Consider the following 19,946-nt stretch of genomic DNA (forward strand, 5'->3'; position numbering starts at 1 on the left):
TTCAGGTAACTTGGCTATTATTCTTTTCTTCCTAAATGTGACTGAATTTAATATTCAACTCCTCTTTGGAGGAAATGCTCTAGAGAAAGAGAATATTTTAGAAGAGAAACCTCTGTAGTGGCCATCCTTTATTAATTTAGTTAATTTTATTAATTTAAGGGTCACGAATCTTAAAACAGGATAGTCTTCTGTTGAAAACTAATATTTGATGTCCTTGATGTTGTCTATAAACTCAATAATGCAAAATTTAAGTTAGAAATAAAGGTTTAAAATGCATTTTTGTTATATCTTATTTCTTCACAGTTAATAAATTTGAAGTGAAATGTCTTATAGATCTTTTTTATAATTTGATGGGAGAAGTAACAGAGCGGCAAGGTATCACCATTGGACTAGATCGCAATGCATTTCGAAACATCCTGCACATGACATTTGGAATGACAGACGATATGATTATGGACAGAGGTAAGAAGACATACAATATTCAAATAGGCCAGATCCAGCCATAACTGGGAAAAAAAATCTTGGAGTTTAGACATATTCTTGATAGGAAGCTTAATGTTCTTAATTCCCAATTTCACTTGAATATAAAAAATCAATTTGTATGTTAGGGAAGCGTCATAGTGAAGGTGACTCTACCCACTCTATTCTGTGTATTCAGGAAGAGGACAAAGTCCAGCTTGAATAATTAGATTTTCCTTACTTTATACCCAAAAACCTAAAATATTTCTATTTCTACTTCGTAAATATAATAATGAAAACAATGGTTTTAAAAGGACATATAGATTTCCTTATGTCATCAAAAATATTTCAGTAAATTTAAGTTATAACTTTATCATGTAATAGCATTAATTTTCTTGAGTAAGAAAAATATAAAATTACATATTTTATGTCAACATATCAACACATTTATTTTTTTTTCTTTTTTTTTTTTAATTTTTATTTATTTATGATAGTTACAGAGAGAGAGAGGGAGAGGCAGAGACACAGGCAGAGGGAGAAGCAGGCTCCATGCACCAGGAGCCCGATGTGGGATTCGATCCCGGGTCTCCAGGATCACGCCCTGGGCCAAAGGCAGGCGCCAAACCGCTGCGCCACCAGGGATCCCTCAACACATTTAATATACAATATATCCACATATTAGTAATCATTGATTACTCAGAACTTACTTTGTTTCTACAAAATATGAAGAGAAAGTGTGAGAGTTTAAATAAAAGAGCTTTCCAATGTTATAATGTCTTAGTTTTCCTCCTTTGTCAAAAGAGAATGGTGGACCATCTTATCCTGGAGTTTTGTCCAAATTTTAAAAGTGAATAGAACCAGTGTAAATATATTACTGAGAACAAAAATTCAGCACAAGTATTATGTTGTGCTTCTTTCTTAGTATTCCGAGGTTTTGATGAGGACAACGATGGTTATGTAAACGTATCAGAGTGGATTTATGGATTATCAGTATTTCTTCGAGGAACTTTGGAAGAAAAAATGAAATGTAAGATTTCAGGTTGTCCTGAACTTTTTACATTAGGATTAATGTATCTAAAGAACTTATGTCCATTGTCTTCCAATGTGGCCATTGAAATAGGTTTGTCTTTCGGTTGGTTGGTTTGAATCCCCATTAGCCTCTTCTATGGAGCAAATTCAAGTCAGTTATAAAGATTGAAAGAAATAAATACAAAGGAAAATCAAGAGATTCTGAGGAGTAATTCATGTGAAGCAAGACTGCATAAGCATTAACTATATATGCTATGACATATGCATTTATGTATTAAGGTATTAAATATTTTACATATTTCATTACCTGCATTGTTAACCATGGAAGTAGAGAATACTGATTCAAGTGCTCTGATTCTTAGTTAATTCTTAATTCATTCTGATGAACTCTGTGTAAGGATCATATTTCAGTCAGTTTTCTAAGAATTTTAAGATGAAATGGTCAAATCATTGTTCCTTGGCTTTCTTATTCATAGCTGAGTGAGCGTAAGGAGCCATTTTCTAAGGGTTGTTGACTATATTCAACAAATAGACATTAAACATTGGCCATGGAAATTAGATTGCACTAAGTCCTGCAGGGTTGACACGGACATCCACAATACAGACTTTGGCCTTGAAAATTTTATCAGAGCAAATGTTCCCTTAGTCATAGTATCAAATTCATAATTGGTTATTTTTTTAAAAGATTGCTTTGAAGTGTTTGATTTGAATGGTGATGGATTCATTTCAAAGGAGGAAATGTTCCATATGTTGAAGAACAGCCTTCTCAAACAGCCATCTGAAGAAGACCCTGATGAAGGAATTAAAGATTTGGTTGAAATAACACTTAAAAAAATGGTAAATATGGGAAATGTAGGGTTTTATATTGACATTCATAGGCCAGAATGGGATAGAATTAAGAATTCAACTTGTAGTAACTATCAGTTACTTGTTTGGTGAAATAAAACACTTATATTGTGTTTTTTAATTATAAGATTAAAAATTCTTTTCAATTTCATTAGTTTCTCATTTTTCCAACGTCTTTCTTCTGTCAACACTTGACCATGAAAAGACAGGTTTGTTTGTGATAAGTGTTGTACATGTTGACTGATACATGGCTGGTCAACTCCTAGGACCATGACCATGATGGGAAGCTGTCTTTCACAGACTATGAACAGGCTGTGAGAGAAGAGACTCTTCTACTGGAAGCTTTTGGACCATGTCTACCTGATCCAAAGGTAATGACATTACTTTCATTGAACAGTGACCCATATATAATATAGGAAAAGCAACCCAGGACTTCTTGGTTTGGTGAGTGAAGTATCAGATGAATTACATTCACCCACAGAGAATAGCTTCTGAGTAAACCAACTGAAGAAGAACCTGCTGATTCATTTCATAGTAGTACTATAGCCTAATGCTATTTTTTCCCATTCACAAACTCATCCACTCATATAGAAAGCAATTCTTAAAGCATAATGTATTCCAGAAACACAGATGAAAGGCTCCATGTCTGCATTCAAGGGCTAATATTTTCCTGAGAAAAGCCAATGGGAAAATAAGTACACAACAGTGTGATAAGTATTACTGTAATAGTAAGGGCTTGTTCAGTGCTTCATCTATGCCAGGCAGTATTTTAAGTACTGCCCCATATTACTTCATTTAATCCCCCTAACAATCCTATAAAGGATGTAGGATTATTAATCCTCATTTTATAGATGAAGCAGCTGAGTCTCAGAGAATTTGGACAAGTTGTCCAAGTTCAGTCATCAATTATGGAGTACTGCAGGCAGGCCCTTGAGCCCAAGTTCATAGATATGTGTAGTAGAGTGTTGCAGTAGTCCATGGCATCCAATCCAGCTGTATGGAATCACTGGTGAATGGCTGGTAGGACAAGGAAGGCTTATCTGAGTTGTTAGGCCACAATCGTCAGTCAAGTCAAAATGGAGAAGAGCAATAAAAATGAGGGAATGGCATATGCATGAGGGTGGGGAGGGGAAAGAGAAAGAAAGACTATTAGAAGAGCATTCAGTGTGGTATGAGACTGATGTTGAAGCTGGAAGTGCTTAGAGGAGCTAAGTCCAGTGGAGATTGGAGCTTAAATTTTGTCTTGAAGGCCATGAGGATTCATTGGAAGATTTTTAAGCAGGTGGATATTAACATGCCCACCTTCCCAATCTCTCGTCTATATCTCTAGTTGTCTACTCAGCATGTCCGGTAGATAATCTGAGTAAAGGCTTGGTTTTCTCCTAAAAATCACTCCTCCCTCATCTTCCCTACCTCAACAAATGACACCCCTGTACAGTGTTTCAGTCAAAAGATGTAAACCACTCTTAATTTCCCTCTTAGAGCACTATCAGCTACTACTTAAAAATATATCCTTGAGTATAACCTCTTCTCCACACATCTGTGTTTGCCAACCTAAATCAAGCTGCCACTCAGTCATCCTGCCTCAATCATTAGCTTTCTTCTACTCTTGACCCCTACTGACTATTCCCCCACAACATCTAGTATATTTGTAAACACAAATTCTGTCATGCCCCTCCCTTGCCCCAAACCCCCAGTGCATTCTGAAGTCCATTCAATGGCCCCTTTTTCTCTCTCCAACTGTGGTCTCCTACTATATTTTCAATGGAGGGCTCCTGCCCTGGAGCCATTCCAGCTACCTCACTGTTCTCCCTAGGTGCCTTTGCACTTCTGGTAGCCTGCATCTAAGCATCCTGTCCCCAGACCTTCACGTGCCTCAGACCCTCACTCCATTCATTCTCTGTGCAGATGCCATCACCATCTTAACTACTATGCCCCTTCCACTCCTCACCACTGTGTCTTTCTACTTCATAGTCCTTATCATTATATAGAATATATTTTCTGATTTGCTTATTGTCTGTCTCAACACATGGATGGGAAAGGAAAGAAAGAAAAAGGAGAAGGAAGGAAGGAAGGAAGAAGAAGGAAGGAAGGAAGGAAGGAAGGAAGGAAGGAAGGAAGGAAGGAAGGAAGGAAGGAAGGAAAGAAGGAAAGAAGAGAACTTACCTTAATCCACACCTACTTCTATTTTCTGTACAATGGCTTTCTTTTTCATAGTCAAATGCTGTAAGAGAATTATCTATATTTGTGACCTACACTACCATGGCATCTTCAGCACACTCCTGAAACTGTTCTTGCTGAGGTCACCACTCCCTACTTGTTAATAAATCCCAAACATAGGGCTCTTGGCTTCTTGTCTTGCTGTTCCACATCCCTTCACCACCCCAGCTCTCAGTGTAGCTTCTCAGCTCCAGGGCTGTAGGCAGCACCTCTACTCCAGCTATAGCCTGGCTGTGACATCATGTGACCTCTTGGACTCCAGAGCCCTGGTTTGCTGACCCTATCACATCCTCCCTACAATGAAGTAAGCTCAGTTTCTGGCCATCCAGCCACCAGGTTGAAGGTTCTTAGCTGTGTCATATGCTCTTGTTCATCTTTGTGGCCCCAGACCAAGTGTCATATTGGAACATAGCATAGTCACCATCTTCAAGTGGAAAATGCATGAGTGTCACAAGTTCTTGGTCCCCACTCCTTTTCAGTTATCTTCTGGCTCTTCAGACATTAAGGAGACATACAGAACATTTTGTTTTTCTTACCGTTTTATGGAAGTCTGTACTAATTTGAACATGTTTTTTTACAGAGTCAGATGGAATTTGAAGCCCAAGTATTCAAAGATCCAAATGAATTCAATGACATATGAATACCTAAATGTCTGTGTTGTCTCGAGTGAGTAAAAAAGGAGGTGCATGTGTATTGTTTATTTTTTCTACTTAGCTCAGAAAGATAACGTTGAATTGTGTGTTTGGGGTGGGGGATGGAGCTCACCAACAAGTATCATTCAACTGGTGCAAGATGCAAGCAAAATAAATAGACAACAAGAAGTCCCTTATTAAATGTTGGGTTTGGCAAGACAAGTTAGCATTGCCAGATATTTTATCATATAGACTATCTGTTAAAGCATAAGACTATCATAAAAAATAACTATCATAAAATATATTATAAAATGAAGATTATATAATCATGAATGATGGAGGCACATATTCTTCATATCAGAAGGATGCTGTGTATACATTTAAAACTCAGTGAAACTGGAGATCCCTGAGTGGCTCAGCAGTTTGGCGCCCAGGGCGCAAACCTGGAGTCCCAGGATCGAGTCCCGCGTCGGGCTCCCGGCATGGAGCCTGCTTCTCCCTCTGCCTGTGTCTCTGCCTCTCTCTCTCTCTGTGTCTCTCATGAATAAATAAATAAATAAATAAATAAATAAATAAATAAATAAATATCAGTGAAACTACCGAATTTCCTTTGGAGCAGTAAATAATGAAGACAGCAATAAAAAAGAATAACAATAATGGCATTTAGCATTTAAATGCCTCTCTGCTAGGCATTGAAGGACATTTAGAGAGCTGAAAACAACATGGAGCCTACTTTAATATAATGCATATTATTATTTGAGGCTTTGCCACAATAACCTGCACAGAGAGTGAGCATCTGAGGGCATGGGTACCTGCACCCATCTTTATGTTTGTCACAGCAATTAGCACAGTCCTCAGCACACAATGAACATCATGGATAGAAAAGTAAGAAGACACAAGATAAATCCAAACACTCGGTGAGCGAAGGGGAAAGAAAAAGCTGGTTCTGTACATAATGGATGATGTGGCCACAACTTTCTGTCTATCTCTGGAGTCGCTCCAATGTTCCCCACCCCATTGCAGATGGCAGCAAAGCCCCCTAGCCTCCCCAATTTCTCCTGCCTCTCCACCTCAGCCTCATCCCTGTCCCCATCTCCCTGTCTGGGTGCACCTCGATGTCATCCTGCCACCTTTTGGGATCCCCTCAAGTAACCCTTACAGGAAGAACATCACATCATGTCCCACCAACAATGAACTCCTGAAAACAGAACAGCTTCCTCTCTGCCTCCTTCCATCCAACAGGTGCCTATAGGCATTGGATGCAGCATGAGAAAGATGGGGCCGACTTGGGTTTCTAAAGTTACTGTTTACTCCTGTCTTAAATGCATGCAAGCAGCTGAGAGAAGTATTATGCACATATCCCCTCTGTCCATATACAAATATTCAGAGGCTACTTGGGACGTTAAATCCCTTTTGTTACTACATATGTGTCAAGCTTAAGCAAAAGAGTACTTTGTGTAAAAAAAAATGGACTATTACAAATAAATGGAATAAATTATTCCATGAAATAAAAAGTATTTTACTGTCTAATTATTTTCTTAAAATTTTAGATTCTTATATAGATGGACTTTGATACAATTTTTCTTTCTGTCTTGAGTATGTAGAAGTAGTGAAATACATAGTGCTTTTAATTTTTAAAGTTTATATTTTTATGATTACAAAGTAATAGAAGTTCACTGAAGACTATTTCAGAAGTTTAGGAAATTAAAAATTAAAATTAAAATATTCATCAATATTCTGGTATAGATCCTTTCAGGTTTCTTAAGGCTTTTGAAAATATACCTATATTTTTGCACAGAGTATATCTATATTTTTTAGATGATCATATTGAAAATGCGCTTTTGCAAGCTGCTTTTTTAATGGACCACTATCTCATGGCATTTTCTCAGATCAATTAATATTTGTTGTCAAGCCTGACTTGCAATGGCCACCTGGCCTTCCGTTACACTTATTAAAGCACTCCCATCATTGACATTTCAGTTGTTCCCACATTTCTTTTACAAATAATTCCCAAGTAAAGTCCTTATGAATAAATCTTTTCATGTTTATCATTGATTGCTTGCTTATTCAGAGTAAGTTTTTAAAAGTGAATATTGGGTCAGAGTGTGAGGTTTCTAGCATGTTGCCAGACTACCCTCCAGGGGCCTGCTGTGCCCCATACATGCAATGCTGATTCCCCTTCCTTGTGGTACACATTCTTTTAACCTCTTTGCTGATGTTGTGGGCCATAATTGACCATGGTTTTAATTTATCATTTAAAGAACTAATCTTATACATCTATAACTAAACTTTTTATTGTAGACTATGTAAAAATCGACTTCTATATGAATAACGCTATTTTATTACTTGACATGATTTAAAACTAAAAAGCCTATTTAGAAAAGTCTAAATAATTTTAGTGAAACTTAAGATAGTGTTGGTGCAGACTCATTAGCTCTGTTTGAGAGCTTCCCCGTACATTATAGAATATATCCCTTCTGCTGTTCCTCATCATATCTGCCCAAATCATTTCCTTCTGCAACTGTATCTGGATTTCCGGATTCTCTTAATTTTACTAACATAGCAACTCATAAATGATTTTAACATTGAGAATTCTCTCAACTTAATAGCAGGATCATCCAAGTACACAGAGTACCTTTGAGGAAAGGCATCTCCCCTCTCACTTTGAGCTCTGTGGCCTGCACTAGGCCTTGCCTGCCTGCTGGTAGTTTGCCCTGACTCCCAACTCCCAGGTACAGCCAACTTGGCTCAGCCCCATCTTTGCCTGTCTTTGAGTGGCTGGGTTAGGACTACAGATGAGCAGTTATAATTTGGAGGGCTAATATAGACTTCCTCTCAATTGGCTCCTCAAAGCATTGGCTTCCCCCTCTCCCAGTGCCCTGGGAGGACCAGCAGAAAACCAACCAGGCCCCTCTGGAAAAGGTATACGTTGCATTGCTCACAGCATGGAGAACATCTGTCTGGGAAACAAGTACATTTTTTTAAACTACGGGATTTAAAAACTACCACTGAAAACTGGTAGTCCTGCATTCTTAACCTGCAAATATCTTTGTGTACAAGATTGCACTTGTTAAGAAGCCAAGCCTGCAATTGCTTGCATCATAAAGTCATCCAAAACATTCACCAAGTTCCCACTTGGTGCCAAACCATGAGAGTGAATATAGTCTAGGTCAGTTGCCCTGCTTTCACCTCACTTGTGTTGAGAATTCTATGCCCTGTGACAGCTGTGTCATCACCTTTACTAGTTGGATGCACAGTTACAGTCCCTCTCCTGTCCTTCTCCACCCCTCCCCCCAAAAAGTTATATCATGTTTAATTAAAGGAGATTGTAAAAGGGAATTAAAATCAAATATATTTTGAAACTGTGAAGACAGCAGTGTCTAGGAAAGGCTGCTCTGAGCCACTCCTTGGATTGTGCATTTTCACTGACTGCATTTTATCTGTGTCTATTTCCTCACAGAATCACCCCCAGCTCTTCCACAGTTACCCAGAACTGATGGTAAATCTCACCTAGTGTGGCTAAGAAAGGATGGCAATTGCATTTGACATAGAGAGATTATTATAAATGGTCCATAATAAAATAGAAACTTGACCTATGTATATGTTAACTACAATTTGGCAAATCTTGAGTATTGGCTGGTAATATTTCAAAAAGAGGGAGAAGTGATACATTTATCTTTTTTGATTTAGTGACTATTCTCTGTTAGAATGAAGCAGATGATCTCGTCAAATGTTTTCAGTCTCAGTTACCAATGAAGAAGGAGCCAACCACTATACATACCGAGCAAATCAAAGTCCCCTTCTCATGTGATGTCTCTCAAGGAAACTCTCAGTTTCGAAGGGGAGTGAAAAAGGAAGGCAGCCTAATAGTGAACTATCCTGTGTGAAACAAAGCATGCTTCCACATTTGAATGGCTTTATCAGAGTGCCATTAGCCTGAGCAGTAGTTAACTGCTTACAGTTCCATCGTTGGTAATTTGTGGTTTTCTGTGTACCTCCTGCCTCCTACCTAATCCGTCAAGAAAATATTCCTCCCCCTAAGACACACATCCTCTTGTTTATTTTCACCTCCCTCCTGCCTGTTAAGCTCTACACTACCCCTATTATGTGGCCCCAGCCAGACTCACAGAGAGTGCCCTGGGTGAGAAGCTTGTCAACTTAAAGGTTAATAAATTGGGTGAAATACAGGCTGTCCTCCCCTTAACCTGCGGTGCACCTTCCTGTCTCCTGTCCCCAACAACAAAGTCAGCCCAGAGCTGGGCAAAGTGAGCCTGAAGATGGAGAGTTGCATGGAAGGAAGCAGAGGAATTTACAAGTTCTCCCTGCAAGAGACAGTTAGAGCTTGTGTCACTACCTCCTGGTAGGAGAGATTAGCGCCAAAGCCCAGGGCAGTCCAGAAGAGTAATTAAAACCACTTGGTAAAGTCCTCCTTAATGATCCCTTCAGAGATACAATAGAGTCAGAAAGTGAGATAAAACTATCCCCACAATCTCATTAATACATTATACAAAAATCCAATGAGCACTTTTGTTCTGGGCATTATGCTAAGTACTTTATATTCATCTTACTCATTTCTCACAACTATCCTAAGAGGTAAACATAAACATTACTTACTATCTTCCTCCTACAGGAAACTTGAGGAAACTGGAGTTTAAGAAAATCAAGAAACTCCCTAAATATCCTAACCTGGTCAAGAATAAAGCCAAGATTTAGACCTCGTCCAGTTCTAACATTGAAGACCTTCCTGTAAAGCAATATGTGCTCTTTTAGCCATATGTACTCCTGCGGTTTGAAATTACTGAGCACCCCTGCTTCCTAAAGAATCTTCAAATTGCCCCTTCAAGGCTCCCTGGTGGTGCTCTGTACTTGGCATGTTAGTGAGTGAGACCGTTGACAACTCTCTCCAAGGCACTGTTCTTATCTGGAAATACCTTAGAGTTTTCTTTCTTTAGTTGAAATTTCCCATTTGGATGTGAAGGTGCCCACTTTGGGAACCAATAGGAATCTAGACATTGGACTGGGACCTTGCCTTGTCAAGAGTCCACACATGGTGAATGGGGTTCATGAATAGTGGCCAAGCTGTCAGATTCTGTGGCTCTGTGGTCAGTACAAGATTAGAAGTGAGATGAGGGTCCACCAACCATGGAAGGAGAAAGCAGAGGCTGATACCATTGCTGATTTGTGAGGGAAAGGACAGAAATCCTTCAGGAAGGAGAAGAAAGGGCTGGACTCCTCAAATAAAGAATGTTTCTTAGGTCATCTTGGGTGATGTCAAAGAAAGATGTCTCTCTGAAGAAGAAGATGCCAATGATGAGAGGCCATGATCCAGTGGTGAACACCAGAAATTATGATGTAGCCCTTCCTGGTGCCAATAACTGGCCCAAGGATGCTAGGTAAGGCATAGCTGGATTTGTAGTCTTCCCAGACCCTGTTCTAGCTCCAACTGCCTCTAATTGTCACAAGGTATCACATGGCCTTGCACAGGTCACACAAAACTTTAAAAGTCTGATATAAGTGAAAAGTGGTGTGTATTTTGATGGGGACATTGTATCTGTCATCCAAACTGAAAATACTGAAAGGAGATGCTACTATACTGGGACAATGTAATCCCAGGTAAAGTGAGATGTATGGCCACCCATTTATAGGCTACAGCCTATTCAAATTATATTTGATCTGGGCACCTAGGTGGCTCAGTAGTTGAGCATCTGCCTTTGGCTCAGGTCGTGATCCCGGGGTCCTGGGATCGAGACCTGCATCGGGTTTCCCTTGGGGAGCCTGTTTCTCCCTCTGTCTGTGTCTCTGCCTCTCTCTGTGTGTCTCTCATAAATAAATAAAATATTTTTAAAAATCACATTTGATGTAAAATGGGAATAATACCTATTCTCTGTGTCTCCATCACACAGGGTTTTTGTAAGAATTGAATACGATAATGTCTGGCATCATTTTGTAAACTGTGAAGTATGAGACAAATACATAGATTGATACAGGTATGCACTAGACAGTGGAATCTGTGCCCTGTCTTGGAGCATGCTTGTGTTCTCAGCAGGAGCTCATATATAATGATTCAATAAGAACAGCAACAACCTGGAAATGACATACATTGATTAAATGTGTGCCATTGCTTGAGTTACTTAACCAGTTAAAGAAAGCTGAAGGACATATCTAAAAACGTTTTTAGGGGGATCCCTGGGTGGCTCAGTGGTTTAGCACCTGCCTTTGGCCCAGGGCATGATCCTGGAGTCCCGGATCGAGTCCCACGTCGGGCTCCCGGCATGGAGCCTGCTTCTCCCTCCTCCTGTGTCTCTGCCTCTCTCTATGTCTATCATAAATAAATCTTAAAAAATATTTTTAGTGATGTATTTACAGAAATGAATCTCATGAAACTAGGATAAAACTTCAGTGTAAACTAGAATTTTGATGGTTGCAGTTAATGAAATCATGTCTCCTATTAACACACACACAGAGACTCTCTCATAACAAACTCACAGAAATACACATGGTAGTTTATTCCATTTAACAGACACATTAGAGTGTCTTGAATTTCTCTATCATCCTGTCTGGATACCACTAATTCTAAAGTAATTGGTACCATACTGTTAATGACTATAGTCCTGATTAACTACATTCAAGACTTGATGTGTTTGTTATGCTGGCTCTAAGATGCTAAAATATTAAAGAGAAATTAATAAGGTGCATGGTTTGTATGAAAGCATAGAAGTCAGAAAATCCACTGTGTAAACATGAACTTACATCCAAGTTATGTGAGCTCCAACCAGCCAAATTCACACCTTGGTCTACTTGCTATGTTCTTAAATTGGATAGTGTAAATTTGACTAAGGGCAAAACAGACTGCTGGGCTTGAATTTCTAAAAATTACTTGGTACTGCATTTTGATTCATGCATATGCAGAAAATAATACAACAGCCGTACGAATTATAGTCAAGTTATTAACTAAGAAAGTGGGTGAATCTTCCTTATTTCCATGGACCCTGAAAATCCTCATGTTTGGATTTATGCATGTGTACATGGCACTACATCTAATCTGCAGACTATATACTAGGCAACAAAAGGGATATGGGAAAAAGGACATTGTCTCTATAGGCAAGTAGCAAACCATCTAGGAAATCAGACTTGCTGTTGTCTTGGAGAAGAGGAGAAAGAGGAGAAAAAAGAAAGGAGAGAGGAGGAGGAGGAGGAGATGGAAAAATAAAATGAACTGAGTAGGAGCAAATAGTGTTTATGGCATGACCTTTATAAAAGAAAACGGGTAAGAAGGAGAGTAAAGGGGGTTTGTGCTTGTCTCTCCTTTAATAGCCATGTTATTACAGAAAATCAAGAGTCAGAGAGAAGAGAGACAACCTCCCTTGCAGAGTGTGTTGAGAAGTCAGTGGCGTGGAGGAGCTATCATCAGGGCAAAGCAGGATGTGGAACAGGCCAGGGCCTGCACACCCAGCACGAGGTATGTGACTGAGAGGCAGGGAGCTGGCCCGCGGCAGGTGCAGCACAGCCAGTGCCCGTCGGCCCCAGGAAAGGAAAACCTGCAGGTGCAGTTGAGACATGTCCTGAGCCTCCAAAGCCACGCGTTTTTCTGAATAGCTGTCCTATCTTCATTGTCTGCCTGCAAGATTATGGTTTGCTGTGGGAGGGGACGGGAGGCAGGGAGTGGTTTGGTGGAGTCTCCAGCTCTGGCGGCTTGGATGACACACATAGGCTGCTCCAGAAGTGAGGTGCAGTTGGAAGAGGCCAAGACTGGCCAAGGGGAATGTTGATGGTGGGGTCTTGCCCCGCCAGCCCCATGCAGCCACAGGTCCCCCCAGGAGGGCTCTCCTTTCTCCAGAGGCTGTGATGGACATGGAGTTTGCTGGCTTCCACTCAGCACTGCCCTCCTGTCCTCCACAGGGAGCATCTTCTTCCTTTCTCCTTCAGCCATCCGTGGGCTGAATAATTATCTTAGCACCCCAGAACTCAGTGCTCAAAAGCCCCAGAACTTCCTAATGCCACCCAGATTTTCTCTACACCTCCCCAGGAACCAACCAACACAGTGTCATACCCACTGTTGGGACTCACTGTCCTTTGTTAAAGGACCTCTCAGCAACTCTCATGACCTATAATCAGAGGCAGTTGTACAAATAAAAAAACTGCCATGTTCAGTTGGAAACAGGAGAAAGAAATGGAGCCATGTGTCTTTTGGAAATTCCCAACACTTGGTCAAGGTGAAACTCCCGTCTGGTTCAGAAAAGGTCTATTAGAGATGGGGGAAGATGTGTTAAGTATGAGAGCATTTTATATTTTTAGGAACTTAACTCAAAGGTCTAGTAGTTGCTATAGCAATGCCTATGACCAAAAAAATGAGGAGGAATGGATGGTGGGGTAAGAAATTGTTCTATGACTGTATGTGCAACCAGGGAAAAGATATAGTGAGCCATAAAAGGCAGTGCTGAGGTATGAAGAAGCCTCCAGAACAAAAATTAGAGAAAAAAGCAAGGAATAATCTGGTCCCTTCAAAACAGTACCCTAAAGAGTCATCCAAACCATGGCACAGTGCACTGCATCTGGAAAGAGGTCAGGGGGAAGAAAGGGTGAGGAGTGTGGAGAGACTGCTGGAGGGGGACAGAGGAGGCCACCAGGACTAGGGACGCAGGCAGGTGTCCTGAAAAGCCATGTGCTAGGGAGGCTCTACACATTTGCTTGGATCCCTTCCTCCCACATGCTGGCTTGTAGAGCTCCGGGCGGGAAGACCACATCTGGGTGGGTGGGGAGAGGTGCACCCGTGGAAAAGGGTGAGGGATTACTCTAGGTTGAATTCCTCCTTTCTCAGGTGACTGCATTCTGGCCGCCCCACACCTCCCCCTTTCATTCTTGGCCTGCCACAGTCCACCTGGGGCATGCAGGCAGCTGCTCCAACCACATGCCCTGTCAGGACCTGTTGCTTCCAGGGGAAGAATGCAGGAATATCAATTCCCTTCAAATGCTGAAAGGGGAGAGCCCTGCTTTGGGAGCTATAGGGGTGTGAAGAGTTAAAGTACAAAATCAGAATATAGAACAATTTAAGCCTAGACCCCAGGATGGAGGGGGGTGGGGGATGGGGGAGTCAAATTGAGTCTCTTTGGTTGGTGAGCTCAAAGAACCAGAGGTGGTAGAACTCCTTTGCCTCCCAGCCCTGGGGGAATGGGTATAGCACAGCACCCTTCTTCAGCAAGGCCTATGCTCCTGTCTGAGCTGGAGGGGTCCTGGGACTTGTGCCTTGTCCAATTCCAACACTCAGTATGGCACCCCCAGAACTTGAGCAGACATACCTTCTGATAGGGCTACTGAGCAGAGCACCATGCCAGGAAATGGGGTACCCTCCTTCAGAGCTCATGCACACACAGCATCCCCCCACACACCGTGAGCAGCCTTTGCATATACCTGGAGAGATCACACAAGCAGGATTAGGGGTGGGCTCTGCAGCCATGCAGGAGTGAGCACTGCTCTCACCATCTACTCATATGGCCCAGGACAGATGCCTTGACCACTCTGTGCCTTACTTTATACAATCTGCCACATAGGATTGTGAAGGTTTAAGTACATGAATAGATTAAAAGCTCTTAGAATGGTGTCTGCCACATAATAGATGCTCAATAAATGTAAGCTTTTATAATTATTAGCTATAGATGACTTATTATATAAAGATTGTGTGCTTTGGCTATATTTCAGGAATCTGGGACCTGTTTTATTATTCAGTGTCATGTTTTCAAGAATAACTGTAATACTGGTTGCTCCTTTGGTTGCTCCTTTGATTACCCCTTACAGCATTCACATAGCACTTAGTAAGCACCACTGGCTGCTGGCCTGCTGCAGTTCATGAGCAGAACTGGAATTCCACTATGGGCTGGCATCCTACATGGGCATGCTTGGAAAGGAGCAAAGGCAGGTACAGTTCTGCAGATGTGAAGAGGTAACTAGGAGTCCTCGGTCTATGAAGCAAAAATATTTCCCTGCAAAAGTTCTCAGCTAAGAATGAAATGGCTTACTTTCATGGAATGCTAACCCTTGGCCACAATCAGAATCTCTATTGGCTGAACATCCAAGGGATTTCTCCACTTTTTTTTAAAGATTTTATTTATTTATTCATGAGAGAGAAAAAGAGAGAGAGAGAGAGAGGCAGAGACCCAGGCAGAGGGAGAAGCAGACTCCATGCAGGGAACCTGATGTGGGACTCGATCCCGGGACTCCAGGATCACGCCCTGAGCTGAAGGCAGACGCTCAACCGCTGAGCCACCCAGGTGTCCCCCAAAACCTGAGTCAAGCCGCACAAACACTACATGGTTATGCAAGTGGGTTCCTTAAATCATTCTTTTTAGAAGAAACCCATAACCTTGAAAAATATAAGCAGTCAACAAGAATGCCAAGATATTTCTCCTTACAAATATCATATCCTAGAAGCACACTGGCTACTTCTAAGGTGTCCTTCCTCACATCTATTATTAGCCACCAAATCACAATCCACTACTGTGTAAGTTTCAGTGTGCTTTGGTATCTGGTCCTGATTTTAGCTACGGTTGTGTTTGGTGTGTGTGTATGCCCTCACATTGCTCATGTTCACACACCTGAACTCACCTGTCCATGCAGTGAGACTTTCTCCTTTCCATATCTCTCAGATCTTCATTACCCAGCTCCACTTGTTTTTGCACTAATTTATGTGTCTTCCCATTATCTGGAAGCCTCCAGATTATCATGTGCTTTTTTTATTTGCCTGAAATAGATGATCTCTACCCTTGAACATTTCTGGTTATTTCATGGAAGGTGATGGGAAAATAGCCTCCACATTGGACTCAGAAAATAAAGGTGAGCTGGACACAGTCTTGGGGTCACTGGACTTTGACTACAACTTTCAGACCAAAGGCTGGTCCTGGATACTATCTCCTTAAGGCCGATCTGCAAAAGCAGCACTCCTCCCATTTACAATGGCAACAGGTGCAGGGAGTGAGCTGTCTGGCTAGTGCCCAGGGCTGAGTGGATGGGGAAGGAAAACCTGAGTCAAGCCGCACAAACACTACATGGTTATGCGAGTGGGTTCCTTAAATCATTCTTTTTAGAAGAAACCCATAACCTTGAAAAATACAAGCAGTCAACAAGAGTGCCAACATGTGACTACAACAGGCATCACTGTAGGAGTCCACATCGAAGCACAGACATCTGTTCTTACATGAGTAATGCCAAGCTAGATGCACACAAGGAGAAGAGGGAGGAAGATAGGCAAAGAGAAGTGGTGGGAGGCAAGAGGGAAAAAAGTAAATGAAAAGAAAAGAGAAGAAAAAGAACAGCATGAGCCTCAGCCTTATCTATGGATTGCCAGGTGTGTGGTATAGGAAAACAAAGATGTGTTTTACCTTCTCTAGGAAAAGCCACTTCTGATGGACATTAGGGGGAAATAGCTAAGCGCAGGCTCCAGGAATAATAAACAAACCAGACTTCAGGCTCTGTGGGGAGCAGGAAGAGGCGGCCTTCCTCACAGTGGTGTCCCTACACACCCCATGCTCATGGCACATGGCCCAGCTTGATACACCGGAGGCGGGTAGGATGACAAAGAGCTCTTAGGAATGGACTACTGGTTTAGGGTCATCCTTTCCCCTGGTCACAGCAGGAATGTGATAGGATGGTGGAGGTGAGCAGAGGGATGGGAGGGCACAAAGTAAGCACCTCAACCTCATAATAGAACACCCTGTATCAGGCCAATGCTTCAGCACAAGTGCAAGTATTTACTCATCCCAGGGTGCTCCCTTCTCTCTGGAAGGTAGGTCTGAACATACTAAGGGCCCATTTGGCCACAGAACATCTGCTGTCCACTGCCTGTGGAGCAGCAACAGCTCATGGGGGGCTGGCTAGAATTCAGAGTCTTGGGCCCCATTAGCCCTGCTGAGTAGGATCCCTCCTTTCCTTAGATCCTGTGGTGATGCATAGGCATGTACAAGAAGCTTGGCTCTGGTTGTCCTGGAGAGCAACTGAAGCATGACCTTCAGTACTAGCAAAAACTTTACAAATACATCATACATTGCAAAATAAATCAGAAATGAAAACTGAGGTTTGATTTAATTGCACTGAATCCTAAAAGAACAACAAAAATGGGGAGTTTATTTAATCCAAATCCCAATCTAATTTTACTCATGCCCAAAGAAATTTTTAAAAAAGAAGAAAGAAAGAAAGAAAGAAAGAAAGAAAGAAAGAAAGAAAGAGAAAGAAAGAAAAGAAAGAAAGAAGAAAGAAAGAAAGAAAGAAAGAAAGAAAGAAAGAAAGAAAGAAAGAAAGAAAGAAAGAAAGAGTCCTTTTTTGCAGCCAGAAATAATTTGGTAAGACATGAGGAAGAATGCCTCGATAGATCATCAGTCCAACAATAGCATGCATGTTGTCCCTCCTTGGAATGCTTGAAGCCAGCCTAAAGACAGCAGTCTAGATACTTGAGAAGATCATGGGCTTATAAATGAGGAAGGAATGGAGCTGATATGAAAGGCTACCAGTCAATCTAGTATCTAAAAGAGATTTTACCTCAATGCGTACATCATATGGACACAGTGTCCTTACTTGCCTTTCATCCACATACATGGGCACTCTCCTGGAAAGGTCAGGACCAACATGGGGGGTGCTGAAGATATGCCAGAAATCCCCTTGGTATGTCATATCTTCACACAATCGCCAGCATCCTTTGGTAGGTTCAACAGCGTGGCCTTCATCCTTAGTAATTTGTGGCTTGCTGTGTACTCACACCATGATTTAATCCCTCAAAAAATATTCCTTCTCCTAAAACACACATCTGCTTGTTTATTTTCATCTCCTCCTGCCTATTCAGCCTACACTGCCCCTATTATGTGGTCTGCCCCACACACAGAGCTCCCTGCATTAGGGATTGTCAGGAGAAAGGACATTGGAATGAACGGGTAAAAACTAGGCTCCTTTCCCCCTTTTGCCTGAAACTCACTTCATAATCTACCACTCTGTGCCACCAGCATTCAGGAGGTGTCCTCACCTGCCAGTCACACATGCACAGAGTGTTCTTCTAGCCCTACACAAAATGGAGTTTGAAGGAAACACAAGTGTCGAAGTAAAAAATTCTAATAAAGCAGGAAACAAGACTTTAAACTCCTATCATTGGAAAATATTTTGAATACTTTAATCACTGTTTTGGCTAGAAAAGTTATGGCATGTGCTTAATCATTAATAGCAAAATCTTCACATTGTTCTAGTACTGAGTAACAAATCACAGAAGCAATATTATTAAAAACCATCCAGTCAAATGCTCGCTAATGAGTCAGGTAGTCAATAGATCTCAGGGGAGCGGGGCCATCTCAGGGGAGCGAGTTAGCAGAGGAATTCACTGCCCTTCCCTCATGCATGCACACTGCTTATGAGTTTTACACTGCTGCTTCTTGATGTCTCCCTCCTTGTCTTTCTATACAATCCCATTCCTGAGATATCTCTTAGAGCTCAAAACAAATTATTGAAATTTCCAAGGAAGGTACAGTAGCAAATAGTATTTTATTTTACAAAGCTGATGTATGAGTTCTGACAGAAAAGTACAACCAGCTCCTTCCTCAGAAGAGCCTTCCAATCCTACCAAATTCTTGCTTTCCTGATTGTTTTTATCTCTCTTCCAAGATCACCCACTGGTGTATACATACACAACTGAAACCCATGTATGTCACATTGTTTTGATCCTTGGAAAACTATTAAAGATGGGAGCTGATGAGCAGCAGGATGGATGAAGGTAAGTGAGGGCCCACCATGGACTGTGGCTGGGAGTGGGACCAAGAGGGTGGTGCTGGTCTCTCCTTTAATAGCCATGTTATTACAGAAAATCAAGAGTCAGAGAGAAGAGAGACAACCTCCCTTGCAGAGTGTGTTGAGAAGTCAGTGGCGTGGAGGAGCTATCATCAGGGCAAAGCAGGATGTGGAACAGGCCAGGGCCTGCACGCCCAGCACGAGGTATGTGACTGAGAGGCAGGGAGCTGGCCCGCGGCAGGTGCAGCACAGCCAGTGCCCGTCGGCCCCAGGAAAGGAAAACCTGCAGGTGCAGTTGGGACATGTCCTGAGCCTCCAAAGCCACGCGTTTTTCTGAATAGCTGTCCTATCTTCATTGTCTGCCTGCAAGATTATGGTTTGCTGTGGGAGGGGACGGGAGGCAGGGAGTGGTTTGGTGGAGTCTCCAGCTCTGGCGGCTTGGATGACACACATAGGCTGCTCCAGAAGTGAGGTGCAGTTGGAAGAGGCCAAGACTGGCCAAGGGGAATGTTGATGGTGGGGTCTTGCCCCGCCAGCCCCATGCAGCCACAGGTCCCCCCAGGAGGGCTCTCCTTTCTCCAGAGGCTGTGATGGACATGGAGTTTGCTGGCTTCCACTCAGCACTGCCCTCCTGTCCTCCACAGGGAGCATCTTCTTCTTTCTCCTTCAGCCATCCGTGGGCTGAATGATTACCTTAGCACCCCAGAACTCAGTGCTCAAAAGCCCCAGAACTTCCTAATGCCACCCAGATTTTCTCTACACCTCCCCAGGAACCAACCAACACAGTGTCATACCCACTGTTGGGACTCACTGTCCTTTGTTAAAGGATTTCAGTCTCTCTGGGAGGGCTCTCCTCTGTCCTGATGTCTACATGACATTGCAAACTTAGACTGGGACCCCTGCTTCTAACACACAGTTTTGTTCAGCCCTCTGCTTCTCCAAAAGGCTTTGATCCTCAGACAGTGTTTAATATTTCTATCAGTAATTTTGTGAGAAAATGGGAGT

The 19,946-nt window shown here is 42.0% G+C and overlaps 1 protein-coding gene across 11 annotated transcripts in view; it reads left to right on the forward strand.

Moving 5' to 3' along the window:
- The window catches only part of CLXN (calaxin), a 22,531-nt gene extending 3,386 nt beyond the window's left edge, over window positions 1-19,145 (forward strand). For 2 of the 11 annotated variants that reach the window (XM_072804676.1, XM_072804680.1), the window contains exons 2-6: window positions 304-462; window positions 1,382-1,486; window positions 2,174-2,325; window positions 2,601-2,705; window positions 5,135-6,703. In XM_072804676.1, the coding sequence (XP_072660777.1) occupies window positions 304-462; window positions 1,382-1,486; window positions 2,174-2,325; window positions 2,601-2,705; window positions 5,135-5,194 (581 nt within the window). In that variant the 3' untranslated portion in view covers window positions 5,195-6,703. Of the gene's footprint in view, window positions 1-303; window positions 463-1,381; window positions 1,487-2,173; window positions 2,326-2,600; window positions 2,706-5,134; window positions 6,704-8,876; window positions 9,159-9,816; window positions 11,038-12,500; window positions 12,646-15,930; window positions 16,014-18,818; window positions 18,928-19,014 lie in introns of those variants that run through there. The other 9 variants (XR_012020223.1, XR_012020219.1, XR_012020220.1 and 6 more) reach the window with 9 other exon arrangements.
- The last annotated feature ends 801 nt before the right edge of the window (window positions 19,146-19,946 follow it).

Source organism: Canis lupus, chromosome 28, assembly GCF_048164855.1.
Source record: "Canis lupus baileyi chromosome 28, mCanLup2.hap1, whole genome shotgun sequence".
Lineage (NCBI taxonomy): Eukaryota > Metazoa > Chordata > Mammalia > Carnivora > Canidae > Canis > Canis lupus.